Source organism: Stegodyphus dumicola, chromosome 1 (assembly GCF_044657685.1).
Source record: "Stegodyphus dumicola isolate Sdum_Otavi_A_Nest chromosome 1, ASM4465768v1".
Taxonomy (NCBI): Eukaryota; Metazoa; Arthropoda; class Arachnida; order Araneae; family Eresidae; genus Stegodyphus; species Stegodyphus dumicola.
In genome coordinates this window covers 266931241-266949164 of record NC_140768.1, presented here as the reverse complement: position 1 = coordinate 266949164, position 17924 = coordinate 266931241, and the positions used below count along the sequence as shown (strand labels likewise).

Here is a 17924-nt window from a genome sequence, read left to right as displayed (position 1 = left end):
TCAATATCAGTTTTAGTGACTGCTAAAAAATGTTGAGACTGAGACTCATAGCACAATACAGGAGCTCGCCTTATTTAAGATTCAGCTGTTCTCAGTTGAAAATATGATTTCACTGAAAAATTCCGAAGATTACGATAAATCCGAATTAGATTACGATGAGCTCCGAATGAATTTAAGCCTTGAATCTTGGTAATAAAATTCTCACTGTATACCGTAAAAATTTTTTTAAATGTTTTGAAATTAGTTTTATTTATTGGTAGAGGTCAAATTAAAAAAAATATACCGATATATATGCATTCATGAAATATGTAATTTATAATTAATTCAGTGTCAAAGCACATTTTATTATACACAGTTCTATAAAGGAATGTTATGATTTTTTTTTATTTATTTTTATGGTAATATTCTTTATATTGTATTATTTTTACATAATTGTAATTTTGTTCTATTTTTTTTAATATTATAATTATTAATTAAGGTGCATATAGCAAATTATAAAAAGCAGTGAAATATTTAAAATTTTTGAGTAATTATTTAAGTAAATACAATAATTGTTTACGTTCCTTACGTAAAAAATACAAAACTGACCCGGACGTGATTTGAACACGCAACCTTCTGATCTGGAGTCAGACGCGCTACCGTTGCGCCACCAGGCCCGTATACAAGGAACTATTTAGTGTATATAAACAATTTTATATGACCCTTTTTTTTTTAATACATTTTATTTTGGAAGGAAATTATATAGGGTGGAAATTATTCATTTTATTCAAATTTAATTTTTTGATATTAATTCTGGACGAAAAGGGCATTTTTCTTTAAATTTCTTGAATTATTTTATTGGTAGGTTTAATTTTAGTTGAGAGCTCCTAGCAACGGTATGTACTCGTCTCAGACAATGGTTCATCTGCTGTTCCAGTTTTGATTCTTCCTTACTGAATTATTTGAATACTATCGTGACATAGCTGGAGTGATTTATAAAAATGAATTAGAAATAGCATATTGTTTCGTCTTTTGATAATGTTATTAATTTTGAAAAACAATATCAAAAGTGGCAACGATAAATAGTAAATATGTATGGTATTTAAGTATACTTCCAGGTTTTCAGTCCGAAACTAAAAAGCAATGTAAGTTGTTCGAGGGAAAAAAAAAAAAAAAAATATGATAAATGCGATGGTTGTTCGTTAGAGCAGACTGCTATCGACGACACCGGTAGGTCAAGTTTAACGAGATATTTATGGATGACGGAGTGAGAAGATTGTTATTCAATAACGTTTTTACATTTTCTTAGCGATGTCTAGTTGGTAAGTTTATTTGCTTTCATCAAGTGCTTTCTTTCGAAAATTCTGTACAGTTTACAATAGTTTCCATTCTGAAAAGTACCTTGTTAGAATATGTTCATTACTGAGCTTCTTTTAGTGTACTTGATATTATATTAAGTTAATAATATAATAATTAATAACTATGATAGAATTATTGATAAATGTATGTGTGATAATTTTCAAGTAGCTTTTATGCGTATACATGAACGCATACGTTATTTAACATCCTCTGTTTCTTGCCTACTTTATGTGTAAACAAACAGCTTTTATGTTTCAGTTATAATTGTTTTCGTTTACTTCCGTGTACTGAACCAGCTGAATTTAGAAGATTGCATTGCCTAGCAATCTATGTCATTATGTTAATTTCATTCTGCTATTGGTAGATGCTTTCAAAAGAAATGTTTTTAGAGCACTTTTTGTAGAGAAGTACGGTAAAAATGGTAACTTTTTGAATTCCAAGTGATTAGATTTCAGTCATCGTATTCAAAGTACATATAGCATGTTTTTATTTTTGAAGATTCTAAGTTTTATCTTTACTTTTGTTTAAATTTTTCTGAATACTTTATTTTCCTTGGATCATTGTAACCATGTATTCAGTTAGAATTACTGTTTGATGTGCTAGAGATAAATACCTCAGAATTTTATTCTAATAATATTCCTTATTGGGTAAAATTAATTTCCATTTTGAAAAACATTTTACTTCTGTGTATTAAAATACATTAGCATAATATTTATGATATATAGTATAATAATAATAGCATATTATATTATAATATTTAAGTTAAAGACTCTTTAATATAAAAAAATATTGTGCAAATTTAAGTCAAGATATATTAAGGGTTAAAACACATTTAAAAGTATTGAATTGTGTACATTTATTGAAAGGGAATAAAATAACTCCTTTGGCAGTTTATACCATATGCTGGAGGTAGTAATATTTTGTAAAAGAGTAATTTTGAAATTAACTTGTAACTATTGAAGAATGCTTACTTGGTGACTTACTTTTAATACTGAATTAGCGTATGATAAATGATAGACCAGCTTTCTCTTGCATCATAGCTTTTAATCTATATAGCCATCAAATGGGATTTCTCTCTGAGGGGGAAATTCATAGTTTCCATGGAGGTAGGAAGTAAGATGGAGTAGCCCTAAACAAATTTCTCCCGTACCCTGCTCTGAAGCAACAGCGATCCCTATGTGGTGACCAAAACGTTGGGTCATTTACCATTGAGTTCAATGGGATTTGACGTTTTTGGATGTAAATATTTTCTAATTACGTCGTAAATATACATATAAATGTATATATTTTCTTTTTCTACAACATTTCATTCTGAACAGAATTAAATGTTATACTTTTCACAGGACAGTTTTCTCAGAATGGTTTAATTTGAATGAAATAGTTTCCCAAGTTTTCGTTAATTACATTAGAAAACAAAATTAAGGTAATTCGATTTTATTCGGTTAAGGTACAAAAATTAAGATCAAAGTTTATTGTAATATTAAAATTATGCATTATTTCTTTTATATTTATAGAGCTTCTTCCTAAAATACTTTCTTAAATATGACATGATTTTTTGGCTTCTGAGGCATCTTTTAAATCAAAAAATGTAAGTCAATTTTAAATTAGAGAATTATTAGGAATTAGCAAAATACTTTAAATAGTACTTGACTGTCTCTGAACATTTCTGAAAGGGAATAAAATAAGTTTTTTTTTTTTTTTTTAAAGCATTATTTAAAACTTGTAACTGAGTATTATAAAATGCAAGGGGAATAATTCTCTTAATTATACATATCAGATTTTTTTTTACCCTTCATTTCAACAATACATATTCCAAAACTCTTTATTACGTTCTTAAGTGCGCATCTCATAGCAGTTGCTTTACAATACCTTTTAACAGATTGCTTTCCAATACGTCAACAGGATTTCAATTTATGTTTACAATTCATTATTAAGGTTATTATATATTTAGATAACATTTATAATCATTATAAATTAGATACATTTAATAATTAGATTTCTTCACAGTTGTTTATAAGTGAATAAATTCTTCATTTCAAATACATTTATAAATAATTTAATGACCTGCATATTCAGAAGTCGAACAACAAAAATCAGCGTTATACCTACAAAATTTTCACAGGACTAGTTTCGATGGTTTTACCGAACCATCATCTTCAGCTGCAAAACCGCAAATGAACAAGATAGGAAATAATGATTAGATAAGAAAGCCTGGAGAAGAATAAGCAAGTGGCGCCATCTGTTGGCGAAACCAGAACTAAAACATAATTTCTCTAAAGGCCGAAGGCAAATTTGGATTGGAATTAGGATCGTTAACTAGAACAGAAAGATTTTTATGAATGTGAAATGCCTCTAGAAAATCCAGTTCTCCAATGGAAGATGTTTTTTGAATAATTTTGGCAGCAGAAAAATTGAAAGTGTGATTTTCGGACCAACAATCAATTCAATTTTTCTGCTGCCAAAATTATTCAAAAAACATCTTCCATTGGAGAACTGGATTTTCTAGAGGCATTTCACATTCATAAAAATCTTTCTGTTCTAGTTAACGATCCTAATTCCAATCCAAATTTGCCTTCGGCCTTTAGAGAAATTATGTTTTAGTTCTGGTTTCGCCAACAGATGGCGCCACTTGCTTATTCTTGTCCAGGCTTTCTTATCTAATCATTATTTCCTATCTTGTTCATTTGCGGTTTTGCAGCTGAAGATGATGGTTCGGTAAAACCATCGAAACTAGTCCTGTGAAAATTTTGTAGGTATAACGCTGATTTTTGTTGTTCGACTTCTGAATTAGTATTTATTCGGCGTGTTATTGTGTCTTGACCTGCATATGTTAAGAAGCCAGCATAAAACTTGAATTTCCGAGAAAAAAAGACTTGCGTGGGAAACATTTAACAATCTGGAATCAATAAGAGGACCATTCATGATCGGACCTCCTTTGGCAGGATATACTAATGTTTTCACCTCCGTCGATTACCCTATACCCTATTTTCAAATTCTTAATAAGCTGTCTTGATGATGTAGCTCGTTCACATGGTCACATCATCTTGACCGCAAATGGTACTTCTGCCAAATTCGCAAATGTATCCCTCTTCTGTTCCACACATTTGTGTAAAACTGTACATAATTTTACACAAATGTGTGGTTCCAAATCAAGGGAAAGCTAACTTATTGGCATATCTGTGTGTATATTTATTAATTTTGACGAGGATTGCAGTATTTAATGGTAATTTTATTTTTAATTAACCCAAATAAGTAAAACGTGTAACCCCAAAGTGATTATTTTTCAGATATATAAAATTAAAACAATGAATTTAAAATGAGCAGCAGTAAAGCATCTCCTCTAAAAAATTTTAAAAGGTACATGTTACAGTAATATATGGATGTGAAAAAAATTTGTTTTATTTAAAACATTTTGGCATTTGGAAAATAAAATAAAAGTAGCGAATACTCTATCAAGGGCATCGAAAGACGTACACAATTTTAAATGTACTGTAAGGTATTTTTCATTCTTTAAGCATAACATTTTTCTTAAAATCTATATTTTTGTAGTTCAACAGCTTAGAATTTTATAAAACAAATTCATAATCAAAATCGCTGTTGTTAGTTATCGAAAAATAACCAAGATGTGATTTTTGCATAAATGTCACTAAACTATTCAAATTGCTATTATCCATCACACTATGAATGTTTCTTTCATGTGAAAGTGTCCCTTTTTCGATTTGTATGGAACTTTCGTGTGTCGAAATACTATCAGAACCCTGTCAAGCGAGCTTCTGAATGTAAACAAAGAACAGCCCATCTGGTGACCCAAGCTTCAAAGCAGTGCTTCACTTCTAGTGCCGGTTGGCCCCTCCTTCCTTTCCTACCTCCATGATAGTTTCAGGGGAGGGGATGTGATCAGCCTTTATTTTGCTGTAAGTATTTAGTTTGCTTACAAGTATAAAAAAACTACTTTTATTTGAGTTTTTGGAGTAATCAGCATTTTCTACACTTTTTATTGTTTAATTCATAAAACATGTTTAAAAAATCATCTAAATGTAGATAAATACATGTATTTATTTTTCAAGTTTAGAAAAGGAGGGAGGGATGATTTTTCTAGCAGTGGTAAAAGGGAGTGCATGGGGCAACAAAGAACAATAAATAAAGAAAGAAAGAAAACAGAAAAGAGAACAAAGAACAAAAATTTTCAACAACTAACAAATTAGATTTATGATATTTATGTATGAAATTAATTATATATAAATTCTCTTTCATAAATTAATCTTAAGTTGGGTACTCTTCTGTTATCATGAGTGGATTCAGAAATGTATGTATTTATGCATGTGTGTATAACAGTGGTTCTTAACCGTGGGTGGCCGCACCTCTGGGGGTGCAGGAATGTATTTTTGGCGGTGCGGGAAAAGCCCCTACCTAACCATAAAAGTTATTAAATATCATTTATTAAATTTCTTATAATAAAATATTTGAAATCTGCAATAGTGTCCCTAATATTGAAGCTCATAAAAATTGGAAGCACCTAGCTCACTTATTGGCAAAAGACACAGGAGAGAGCCGGTGCCATTGGGCGTATGCACTACGCTACAAAAAGGCATGAAACACTACAAACGAACGCGAACAGGCAGCTAGGTGATGGAGAAAAGAAAAAACTTTGTGGGAATACAAGCAGAGAACGTTATCACAGTTTGCGCATGCGTTGAGTTCAATATGTGCTACTCCAATGGAATCTACGGATTCACAGATTTGTATCTGCATCTACTGCGCCTGTGTTAGGTTGAGTCGAGTCAACTATTGTGTCTGCGACATGTGTATTGTGTATTCTGACTTGTCCAGAAACCTCTTGAGACTAATACGTTCTTAATTGCCCGTTCAAGCCGAATAGGATTTAGTGATATTACAAACGTAAGAACATTATATATATTATATTACATTATTTCTAAATAATTAAATCGATTATAGTGAACCCAACTATGTCAAAAAAAAAAAAAGACAATGGAACGATAAGTATGCCGGTTATGGATTTACCTGCACAACCGAAAAAGATGGCATGAAACGACTGCAATGCATCTTGTGTTCCAAGATATTTTCAAACAGCAATCTCAAATCATCAAAATTATTAGAGCATTTCAACAATCTGCATAGTGGCGAAAAAGCGTGTAGCATAAACAGCTTGAAGTCAAAGAAGGCTTGCTTTGATACCAGTAGAACTATCCTAAAATTGTGCGGACCAGCAATTCCATAAACCTTTATTAGAAGCATCATATCAAGTGGCATATTTATGTGCAAAAAAAAAAAAAGAAACCTCACACGATCGCTGAAGAATTGATTAAACCTTCTGCTTTAATTATTGCTAAAACAGTTTTAGATTCGGAAGCGCATAAAAAAATCCAACAGATTCCATTATCGAATGATATTATACGATCGTGAATACAAGCTCTCAGTGAAGATATTTAAATGCAAGTAATTGAAGACATAAAAATCAATCCACTAAAAATAAGCATGCAACTGGATGAGTCAACTGATGTTGATAATTGTAGCTAACTTTTGGTATTTGTCAGGTATGTGAAGGAAGAAGAATTTCTATTTTGTGAGCCACTGGAGGTGAATACGAGAGGAATTGATGTTTTCAATCGCATCAAAGATTTTTTTACTAAATATCAATTACCAATGAATGTGATTGGCTCAATATTCACTGATGGAGCCCCAGCAGTGTTAGGCAAAAATTCAGGATTTTTTTCACGCATGAAAAGAGAATTACAGGAAGTTATAATAATGCATTGCATGTTGCATCGTCATGCACTTGCATTGAAAGTATTGCCAGAAAGTTTAAAACAACATCTAACTACAGCAGTAAATGTAGTAAAATACATCCGAAGGCGAGGGCTTAATCATCGCATTTTTCGTACATTTTGTGAAGAAGTCGGTGCTGATCATACCGTGCTCCTATATCATACCAAAATATGATGGTTATCCAAGGGTCGCATGCTTAACAGAGTTTTTGAATTGCATGAGGAAATTATTCAATTACTGACTAGTCAAAAATGTTATTTAGTAAAAGATTTTGAGAGTAATGATGCAGTGCTGAGGCTGGCCTACTTAGCAGACATATTTAGCCATTTAAATGAATTGAATCTGTCAATGCAAGGATTTGGTATAAATATAATAATATCTAGTGAAAAAATTATCTTCATTTATTGCAAAATTAGAAATTTGGATATGTCGAGTAGAAAAGAGGAATTTTGGAAATTTTCCCTTGCTTGATTCTGTTATTGTGAAAAATGAAAAGAATACAATTATACCCGACATTGTAATACATTTGAGATGATTGAGTGAATCATTCAATGGATATTTTTCTACCGGAAATATTACCAAAACTCAGAGATGGATACTGGATCCATTTCTGTTTGATTTAAATTTGATGGATGATAGTGATATGAAAAAAGATCAATTTATTGAAATGCGAGCAAGTGGACATGTTCAAATGGAATTCGAAGAATTAGAATTGCAACAATTCTGGTGTTCGCAGTTACAACATTATCCAGAGTTGGCGAACAGAGCACTGCAGTTACTCTTACCCTTTGCTACCACCTACTTGTGCGAAATGGGATTTTCATCACTTTTGCATATAAAAACTAAAGCGAGAAATTGCTTAAATGCAAGTGTTGACTTACGCGTATGTCTTTCAAAAAAGGAACCTCGCTTCTCCAGTATAATAATGAACAAACAACAACAGACAAGTCATTAATAAAAATTATATTGTTTTGTATTTATATAAAATGTACAATGTTTTTCAATAAACAATAAGTTTCACAAAACACATTTTTCAATGGGGTGCGGAGATATATTTTCAGATTCAATGGGGTGCGACTCGCTAGGAAGGTTAAGAAACACTGGTGTATAATGAGCATGTATACATGCATATGTGAGTGCATACGTACATACAGTCCTAAATTCCATCCCAATAACAAAAGAATATCTTAATTTGGAACAAGAAACTTGGTCAATACCTGGCATAAGTAAGATAAAAGTGATCCCCCTTTTTACATTTTACAGTGGAGTTATGTAATTTTATTTATAATGAATCCATGACAAATCAAATGTTAAAACATGTATCTCGAATGAATTTTGAGAAAAAAAAAAAAAAAAATTCTAAATGCATTCTGTTTGAAACCTGATACAGTACAAAGTCCAAAATCCGTACTTGTCAGGACTTCGACAATTCCGGATTTGGGATTTTTCCAGATATTAGATCATCAGTTTAAATCTAGTAAGATAGCATGTCGAAATTATAAAATTAAAAATATGAAATAAAAGTATTTATGATCTAAAGGGTATCAAAATTTACAGAAAAAAGCTCAATATTTATTTATTTACCTTATTAAACATTTTTTTCAATGTAAGTTGTTTAAATTGCTTCGTTTTTTTTACGCTAATACTTTCTCTTTAATTCTGTAGACAGACATAATCTCTTGTTTAGTTACATTGTTGAAGTCCTGTAACTGCTGTTTGGAGAATTCCGACTAATTTGTCAATCGAAATTTTCTCGTTTTCAGTAACTTCTCTGTCACTTTCTTTACTTATCGGTAGCAGCGTTTTCTGGATCTAGAGCCATACTACAAATTTCGCCATTCATTGATTGATTGATGATTAAGAAGCACTGTCATCACAATGAAAAACTTCTTTTATATCATCTTCATTTATTACCGCTTCTCCACATTTCTTTACAAAATCCGTTAATTGGAAAATTTCACTTTTGTTTTGCGATATCCGAAAACCTTTAAAATTAGTGACTATCATCATCAAATTTAGCTATCCTTCACTATACATATTTGGCTATGCATCATGATCATGGCAACTGGCGACAAGTTGTTCCATTAAATTTTATCTTGCTTCTATCACACATTTAGACAATTAAGCCTGAATTGTATTAGTTATTTATTGTACTTACATCTGTTTCTTGCACATGCTTAAGGCTTATCAGACTTCTGAATAAATAGATTCTCACATATACTTAAGCCTTATTGAGGGCTGGCGCTACATATCTTACCGCCTGACGCTAATCTTTGGGTCTATGAGTATCATCAATAAAATCTATTTTTAGCATATGGAAAGAAATTTTTGGTAACAACATTTTTTAGCACATTTAAATCTGTAATCATCGCCAAGCGATTAAAAACTCTCATCATCAACACAAAAGGTTACCATACTCCTTTATTATTCAATTACTAACAGAAAAAAATTGTTTAGGCATTGCTACATGAGTTATTACTCAAGTTGTCATTTTTTTTAATAAACATGCAGTGATGAAATTGAAGTATAATAAATAATGATTTGCCAGGTTGGCATCAGATCAATGCTGTTTCTATGTGGAATGTTTCAGTTTGAGATGTGTGCCAAAGCACATATGCAGCAACAGAGCCAAATTACTGATGGCTAAATTATGCTAAAATGATTGTTTCTTCAATAACAAGGCATTTTATTTAGTGTTGAAGTGAAATTAACAGTCGGGACTCTCCAGATGTTTAATTATACATGGAGGTGTGAATCGAATGCACATGCGTAGCATACGAGGAAAACTTTGTTGGTGGTTTTGAGGTCCGGATATTAGATCATACTAGATAATGGACGTCCGGATTTCGGACTTTGTATTGTATATCATATTTACTTGCATATATTAATTTTATATTGCATTTATTCATTTATATTTACTTGCATTTTTCAGCATATGATTTAGAAACTTTTAATTTATGTTGATGCAAAATGCATGCGCAAATAGGAAATTATTTTGTGTATGTAAAAAAGAATGGTACTGTAATTGGGATATTCAGAAATGTATGAACGTATTTAAAGATTTGAATGTGGCAAAGCACAAGATGCATTTGTCGAGGACTCTCTAAAGAAAACTCTTATATATATGTTGCACATGAGAAAAACCAACCATGAAGCCAGCCTGTTTGCTTGGATTCAAAATCAGGTCAAACTCCCTATAGTCAGCAGTATTAACCACTCAGCCTGTGATAGGACACTTCCCTGGTGGATTTTCTAAGGGATGGTGTGTATTTATTATGCTAGCTTGTATGTTTATTATGCTAGCTTTATTTATAAATGTTTATAGTTCTGCTTTATTCTTACAGTGTGGCCTTGAGGAATGTCCTTTTCTTTTAATTCAGACATTCAATCTTGCTAAGATTATCATCTGAACTATCTGACGTACTGTTAAAATTTTATGCACTCAAAGGGTGTTCTCTAACAGACGGTTTCTGCATTGTCTGTTACGTCCCTTGCACTTTTAGTCCGTTCTGTAGGAGTTATGATATTGATCCTTTTTTCAATCAATTTATAGACTTTTTGAAAATTTTTGTTTTTAAATGCTACATACCTTTCTCAGATTATTCTGTATGGATTCAGTTCACAGTAATATGGTGGTAAATAGAGCAAAGTATATGTGCCTTCAGCAGCTGCAGCATCAGTATGATACACTTCTTAGAAACAATGACTGAAAGTTCTACATTCAACATATCAGCTTCCCAAAGAATATTTTTTCTGTGCCAGCTGAAGATAAATGTCTGCTTCTGTTATACTTAAAGACAAAAGTTTTCATATGAAGTGCTGATGCATTATCTAGCACAATTGTACTACTATTATGTTGCAAAGTTGTTTTTTGAAACCAGTTTTCATATTATTCTGTGTTCATTTTCCCATGATAATCTCCTTTCTTTTTATTTTACTTATTTATTTATTTATTTTTTACTCTTTGAATATATTCCATGTTTCAGGCGTAAATCTGTCTTGTTACCAGCATGATAAACTATGCATTGTCATCTTTTTCCTGAGAGAGCAACCAAACATGTTGAAAGGTCATTAAAAAAGGCTCTCTTAGCACTTTGTATTGTTGTATCCTGCCAAATTTTTGATTTAGAATGCTCAGAAATTACCCAGGCTTCACTGTATAGTAAATTTTCATTTTCTGTGCACAACATTTTTTTATAGCTCATAGATATATCTGCTTCTAATATTAAGTGTCGTCATGTTCAATCAAAACTGAGTGGCATTTTTGTTTTTTATATGCAAACCCTAAATTCCTGATCATTGTCCTACTGTGCAAGTGGATATATTTGGCTGATCATGTTTATCATTTTTATAGCTTTTTTATAGCGAATGGCCTTAGGGCATAAAATTGAACTATCTGGTAAAAATTCTATGTAGTTGTATGCCAGTATTGAAAGAGAGACAATCAATCTGATAAGAAATGACAGTGACTTGTTTTGAAAATGAGGCGTAAAAGGTTACCAATGAGGATATTCCGTTTAGAACCAGTTGTACCATTATTGGAAACTTTACGCCTGCGCCGGCAAAACGGAAAAGTACCGAAAAGTCTCATGCAGTCAGCTCATTTGCCAGGATTTGAACCCAGGTCAATCTACCAATGCTTAGTGCTCTTACCGCACAACCATTGCCTATTCAAAAAGGTTTGTGTTGTGATTGTGATATATAATTTACAAGATATAGATAAGGTATCTACCTGTGTTATTTTTATATATGTATGACACCAGAAATTTCAGATATTGTACTTAATATCCATAAAATTCGCTAAATGGTATGCATGCTGACTTAAGCCCATACTAGGATTTTTGCTGCATGTGCAAGCCATACAATATCTAAATTCTGAAAATTTTATCTACTCTGATGCTAAAAAATGTATGTTAAATTATTAACTGTAAAATTAATTATTCTTATATAAAAATTTATATTATGAATTTAATAAATTATTTATAACTGAAGGCAACTGACTATTCATTCAGTAATTTAATCGAGGATAATTAACAAAAAAACTCATTTAAAACCTTTTAACACTGTCTTCTCCTTAGCATTTGTCTTTCTCTGTTAGTGTATCTGTGCTGTTTCACTGTAATTCATAAAATAAATAACTATTATATATTTAAAATTTTATTTCTCTTTTTATTCAGCATTGGCGAGCTAGAAGATGCAAAACCACGGAAAATGGAATTGTCTCGTTCCCGAGGAACTTCTGCCATGGCATCCACTGATACTTGTTGTGCAGACAAACCGCCATATAAAAACTCTCAACATACACAAAAAGCATTTGAGGTTATGAATATCTTAAGAAAGTGAGCATATATTTCATTAATTAAATTTTATTATTATTTGTAATTATACGAATATGGTAAATTATTTGAACTATCAAGTTAATTTGCAAAACATTCACATACAGTTTGTAGTATAAAAATGTTTATTGTAAAATGCCTTGGCTAAATCGCAGAATAGGCTGCATCAGTCGATGCTGTGTTTACTTCTTATGCTTGGACACGCCTTTTTATGACGTAATATTGGTTACGCCTCTCCTTAAAAACAAGTTATAAGTATGCTATCGCTTCGTATTTAAAGAAAACTTAAATGAAGTTTTAACTGAGTTGAAATGGTAGGTTTATAATGTTCTGCGTGAGATTATTTTAATTATAAATCTACTTTTGTGTGGTGTGTGGTAGTGTTAGCATTTAATGCAACGAATTAGTATCTCTGACAAATGTATTATTAAGATACCAAACGATAGAAAACGATCATTACCAAATGATTGAAAATATTGAATGCATGAGTTAAAAATTATAACCGTAACTTCTGAAAATACAGAAAAGAATTCTTTTGCTTAAAGAATATTTTGATTATTGATGAGGGTGTCAAAATCGATGCTTATTGCAGAATGGATGAGTATCTGAATCTGGATTTTTTTAATCAGTTGGAGCTAAGACGCAAAAAGCGTTATTGAGTGGTGTATGGAGAAAAGTTTGATTGCAATATCGTATAAGTGCCCAATTTGTGGAACAAATATGAAACTAGTAGAGAGACGGTTTTGAGACATATAGACGATTTTAAGTGGTGCGCAATGCCGAGTTTGTGCAACTCTGAGATGTTTTTTTAAGTGAAAATTGATCGATGTGCACATGGGCTAGGCCAATGCTGTGCGCGATGCCGAGTTTGTGCAATTCTGGGATTTTTAAAGTGAAAATAGATCGATGTGCACATGGGTAAAGCTAGTGTGGTGCGCAATGCCGAGTTTGTGCAATTCTGGGATTTTTTAAGTGAAAATAGATCGGTGCGAAATGCCGAGTTTGTGCAATTCTGCGATGTTTTTGTAAGTGAAAATAGATCAATGTGCACATGGGCAAAGCCAATGTGGTGCGTAATGCCGAATTTGTGCAATTCTGGGATTTTTTTAAGTGAGAATAGATTGATGTGCACATGGGTAAAGTCAATGTGGTGCGCAATGCCGAGGTTGTGCAATTCTGCGATGTTTTTTAAGTGAAACTAGATCGATGTGCACATGAGCAAGCCAATGTGGTGCGCAATGCCGAGGTTGTGCACGATGCCGAGTTTATGCAGTTCTGGGATTTTTTTTAAAAGTGAAAATTGATCGATGTGCACATGGGCAAAGCCAATGCTGTGCGCGATGCCGAGTTTGTGCAATTCTGGGATTTTTTTAAGTGAAAATAGGTCGATGTGCACATGGGCAAAGCCAGTGTGGTGCGCAGTGCCGAGTTTGTGCAATTCTGGGATTTTTTAAGTGAAAATAGATCGATGTGTACATGGGCAAAGCCAGTGTGGTGCGCAATGCCGAGGTTGTACGCGATGCTGAGTTTGTGCAATTCTGGGATGTTTTTTTAAGTGAAAATAGATAGATGTCCACATGGGCTAAGCCAGTGTGGTGCGCAGTGCCGAGTTTGTGCAATTCTAGGATTTTTTAAGTGAAAATAGATCGATGTGTACATGGGCAAAGCCAATGTGGTGCGCAATCCCGAGGTTGTGCGCAATGCCGAGTTTGTGCAACTCTGGGATGTTTTTTTAAGTGAAAATGGATCGATGTGCACATGGTCAAAGTCAATGTGGTGCGCAATGCCGAGTTTGAGCAATTCTCTGATTTTACTTTTAAGTGAAAATAGATGGATGAGCACATGGACACCGAGTTTGTGGAATTCTTTGATGTTTTTCGAGCGAATTCTGATCGTTGTGTAGAAGAGAAAACAAGGTTGTGTGTGATGCCAAGCAGTAATGTAACTTTATTTATGTGCAATGTTTAACATATCGTTAGTGTATTTTAAATTTGTATTGTTGTTTTATTTGTGAATTATATTTCAGACGTCATTTTTCATTTAAATTGTATTTTTAATTTTTTGGCTTTGATATGTTTATAACGCTTTCCGACTTACATATATTGATAGTCCGATGATCTACTCAACAGTAGCAAAATTGTTAACTTTAACTCTTGAAGTAACGTTTACCTCATATTTTAATACGTAGTGTTTGGTATCGTAATTGCACTTGATAATATGAGTTCATTGATAATATGTGTGTGTGTGCGTATGTGAAGCATTGCTTAGTGTTTGAAGTTTGTAGTATTTATTTTATTATGTTATTTTCTTTCATTCTGAGAAATTAGATTTTTTTATTTATTAATGCGTAGAATTCTAGCATGCGTACACAGAATATGGCGTGATTTAGGAATTTTAGAAACTGATATGAAAGCTGTGTAATGATGTTCATGTGCAATAAAAAATATTCTTCTTTTTTTATTAATGTAAAGTTTAAAATTTTTAGAAATAATGAAAATTGCCTAATTATTGGTATGTAAGGAATTATGTCGTTACGTAGCAAGAAGGTAATTTGTAAAAATTATAAAATTGAAATGTTCCACAATATGAATTTAAATTTTAAAAAAAATTATTTTATTTGTATAAAAAAAATAATAATAATAATTTAATAAAAATCTTTGAAAATATTGAAGCTCTACAAGTATTAGAGACTGTGACGTTGTTTATCGTTTTAATAATTGGTAGAATTCGCTCACTGTATCATGGTAATTTTAAATATAAACAATTTATTATACTTATTATCAGTAACACCTAAGCTTAAATGTTATAAATATAAATTAAAAGTAAAGAATTTGATATCAATTTACAATAATAAACAATTTATTATTGTTATTTTTAAGAGAAAATAGAAAGTACACGTAGTGTAAATGCGAGACTGCATTGTGACGTCATAAGCTTAGTCCCACCCATTTAAGAATGTCAAACAGCTCCTCCTACTGAACTTTGTTGATGCAGCCTATTCTGCACTTTTACCAATGCCTTTGTAACATTACCAGTACAAATTCGACTGGAAATTATGTTGAGCTTCATGGTATCATCAGAGTCGGTGTTTTGTTGATGCAGTTGTTGTCATATGGACTTAGCTGCATAAAATTCTAAGTACTTTTGCTGAGGTCTTCAAAATATAGTGTTACAAATTTTGTGTTTAGATAGCTAATTTTAGTAGAATTCTAATTAAAATAGTTTTATTTTCCCATGCGATGCAGTGCATGACAACTTTTAAGAGAAAGCTACGCTGGAAAAGTAAAAATATAGGAACACGCAAATATTTGGAGTGGACATTGAAAGTGTGTATCTCTTAAATTTGTATTGAAATTGAATAAATGTTATTGACTACTGTGGTAGCTGTAACCATAATTTCATGCTATTGTTGGTTTCCAAAAACTAGAGAAGCAAAGAAATTACCAGAAATTTCTTGCGACCGATTGAAAGCTATAAAATGCCAGAGAGAGACATCCCAGCTCAGTTGTTTAGTTAGCTGCTGCTGTTATTTTTGTGAGTTCAGCTTGAGATCGGATTAGCTTTCTCTTTGCATTGTGTTTATTCTAACGTTTTTCTTTGTTTGGAGTATAACTACTGATTATATTGAATGATATTGTGTACTTGTATGAATATCTCTGAGGAAAATTCCATTGTTCTGTTATATTTCTTTTGCTGAGAATAAATTTTATTAACCCTTTATCGAACATGTGCATGTCGTAAAAATATGAATTTTAGTGCAAAATATTTATTTCATACTTTCTGATTGTTCATATTCCCATGAAAAGTTGCTGACTTATTGCCAGAAAATTTTTCTTTTGCTATCTTTATGGTGTACAGGCACTGTTCTGTTCATAAACAGTGTGAATTTTTGCGTTCTTCCGATGTTGGACAGATCACCATATTTATAAAGGAACACAATGTTTCCTTTCCCATCACATTGTTGCCAACGCTACCTGAAAAGTCAAGGAATTCGAAACTTGACCAAAAATGTCAGGGAATTTAAATACTTTAGTCAAAATCTGGAAAAGTCAGGGAATTTCATAGAGTGATCCCTCCAAAAAAGATTTTTGCACAGAGGTTGGAAGTGGTCACTTTCTTGGCGAATTATGTATGGTGTAAGTATTATTCGGGTAGCTACCGTAGAGCCAGTTTTCGCAGCTCCAATCAGAATGTCTTTTAGAAAGGCAAAGCAAGTTTCTAGTAACTTTGAGAATCGAGAGACTCGCATACACTTGTACATTCTATGTTGAGCAAAAGAAAATACCTTCCCATTCTCGTATATAAAAAAAATCTGTTTAATTCTACGATACGGTACACACAGGATTTGGCGACATTGTGATGAGTTTTAAACTGGACATTTTATGATGAGCAGTATATGAGTCATTTTGGTGTTGCTGACAATTTTCAAAATGGTGCCGAGGCTGTACCGTATGCTAGGATTTTACCACAAAATCTTTTAAAAACCTTTTTTTTTTTTTTTTTTTTTAATAAATGCCTTATTTGTCACTTTGCAGTAAAATAAAAAAATAGTAATCTGTTATCAAGACTAACCATTTAATATACTATATTAGCCAAAATATCATTGATTATTGTAATTCAACTTTTAATCTTTAGGTAATTAACTTTATTTTAACTTTATCATTTAATGTGGCTTCATCCACCTAAATTTATTTATTATTAGTTAATATTACTTTCAAATTTTAGGCAATTTTCTCTGTCATACTCTTGAAACTAATTCTAGCAGTATAACATACCATCATGAAATTTAATGCACATATTTTTTGCTTATGTACACTGCTAAATAAATATGAAATACCTGAATTTATTTTAAAATATCATGAAATAGATTTCTTTCTTTCTTTAAGCTGCAAAATGTCTTAAAAAAAAAAAAGAAAAAAAAAAAAAAAAGACATTTTTTGATATAGATTTAGCAGAATCTAATCTCAATCTTCAGTGCAGAAAAGAACTCTTATTATAGCTATAATAAATGCTTTGTGGGATATATATATATATATGTCATATGTAATTGGAAATTTTTGTGTTTTCAAATGGTACTATAATTAACTTACCTCTCAGCACAGCCTACACACACTACACTAATAGACTGTAATTTTCTTAAAACACATCTGGAAAAGTTAGGGAATTTCATTCTCTTGTTTGAGTGGCAATCTTGCCATCAGCTGGCAAACTCCACAGTCCCGCTACAAATTATAAAGACTTAAAAATAAAAAAGCACTAGCCCGGAGAAAAGAAGAAAGCATAACAATAAGGTGATATTAAATATAAAATATGTAAAACCGCAAACACATGTGAGTCATATGTTACCATTATTATTGGATTTGGATAACTATTGGTTTATTAAAAACATCATAGTTCTGACGAGTGATGACATTGAGAAAAACATCGCAGTTCTGATGAGTGATGACATTGGGAGGATGCAGA

General features: G+C 31.8%; 1 protein-coding gene and 1 non-coding gene across 2 annotated transcripts in view; one reads left to right on the top strand and one right to left on the bottom strand.

Moving 5' to 3' along the window:
* Positions 1-584: 584 nt before the first annotated feature.
* TRNAW-CCA (transfer RNA tryptophan (anticodon CCA)) lies at positions 585-656 on the bottom strand. Its single transcript has one exon. It is a non-coding gene; the product is annotated as a tRNA-Trp (tRNA).
* A 214-nt stretch (positions 657-870) lies between these two features.
* LOC118195053 (kelch-like protein 2) overlaps positions 871-17924 on the top strand; it is a 61286-nt gene continuing 44232 nt past the window's right edge. The window contains exons 1-2 of the mRNA XM_085806621.1: positions 871-1301; positions 12303-12464. Coding sequence (XP_085662747.1) covers positions 1291-1301; positions 12303-12464 — 173 coding nt within the window. The 5' untranslated portion in view covers positions 871-1290. The remainder of the gene's footprint in view (positions 1302-12302; positions 12465-17924) is intronic.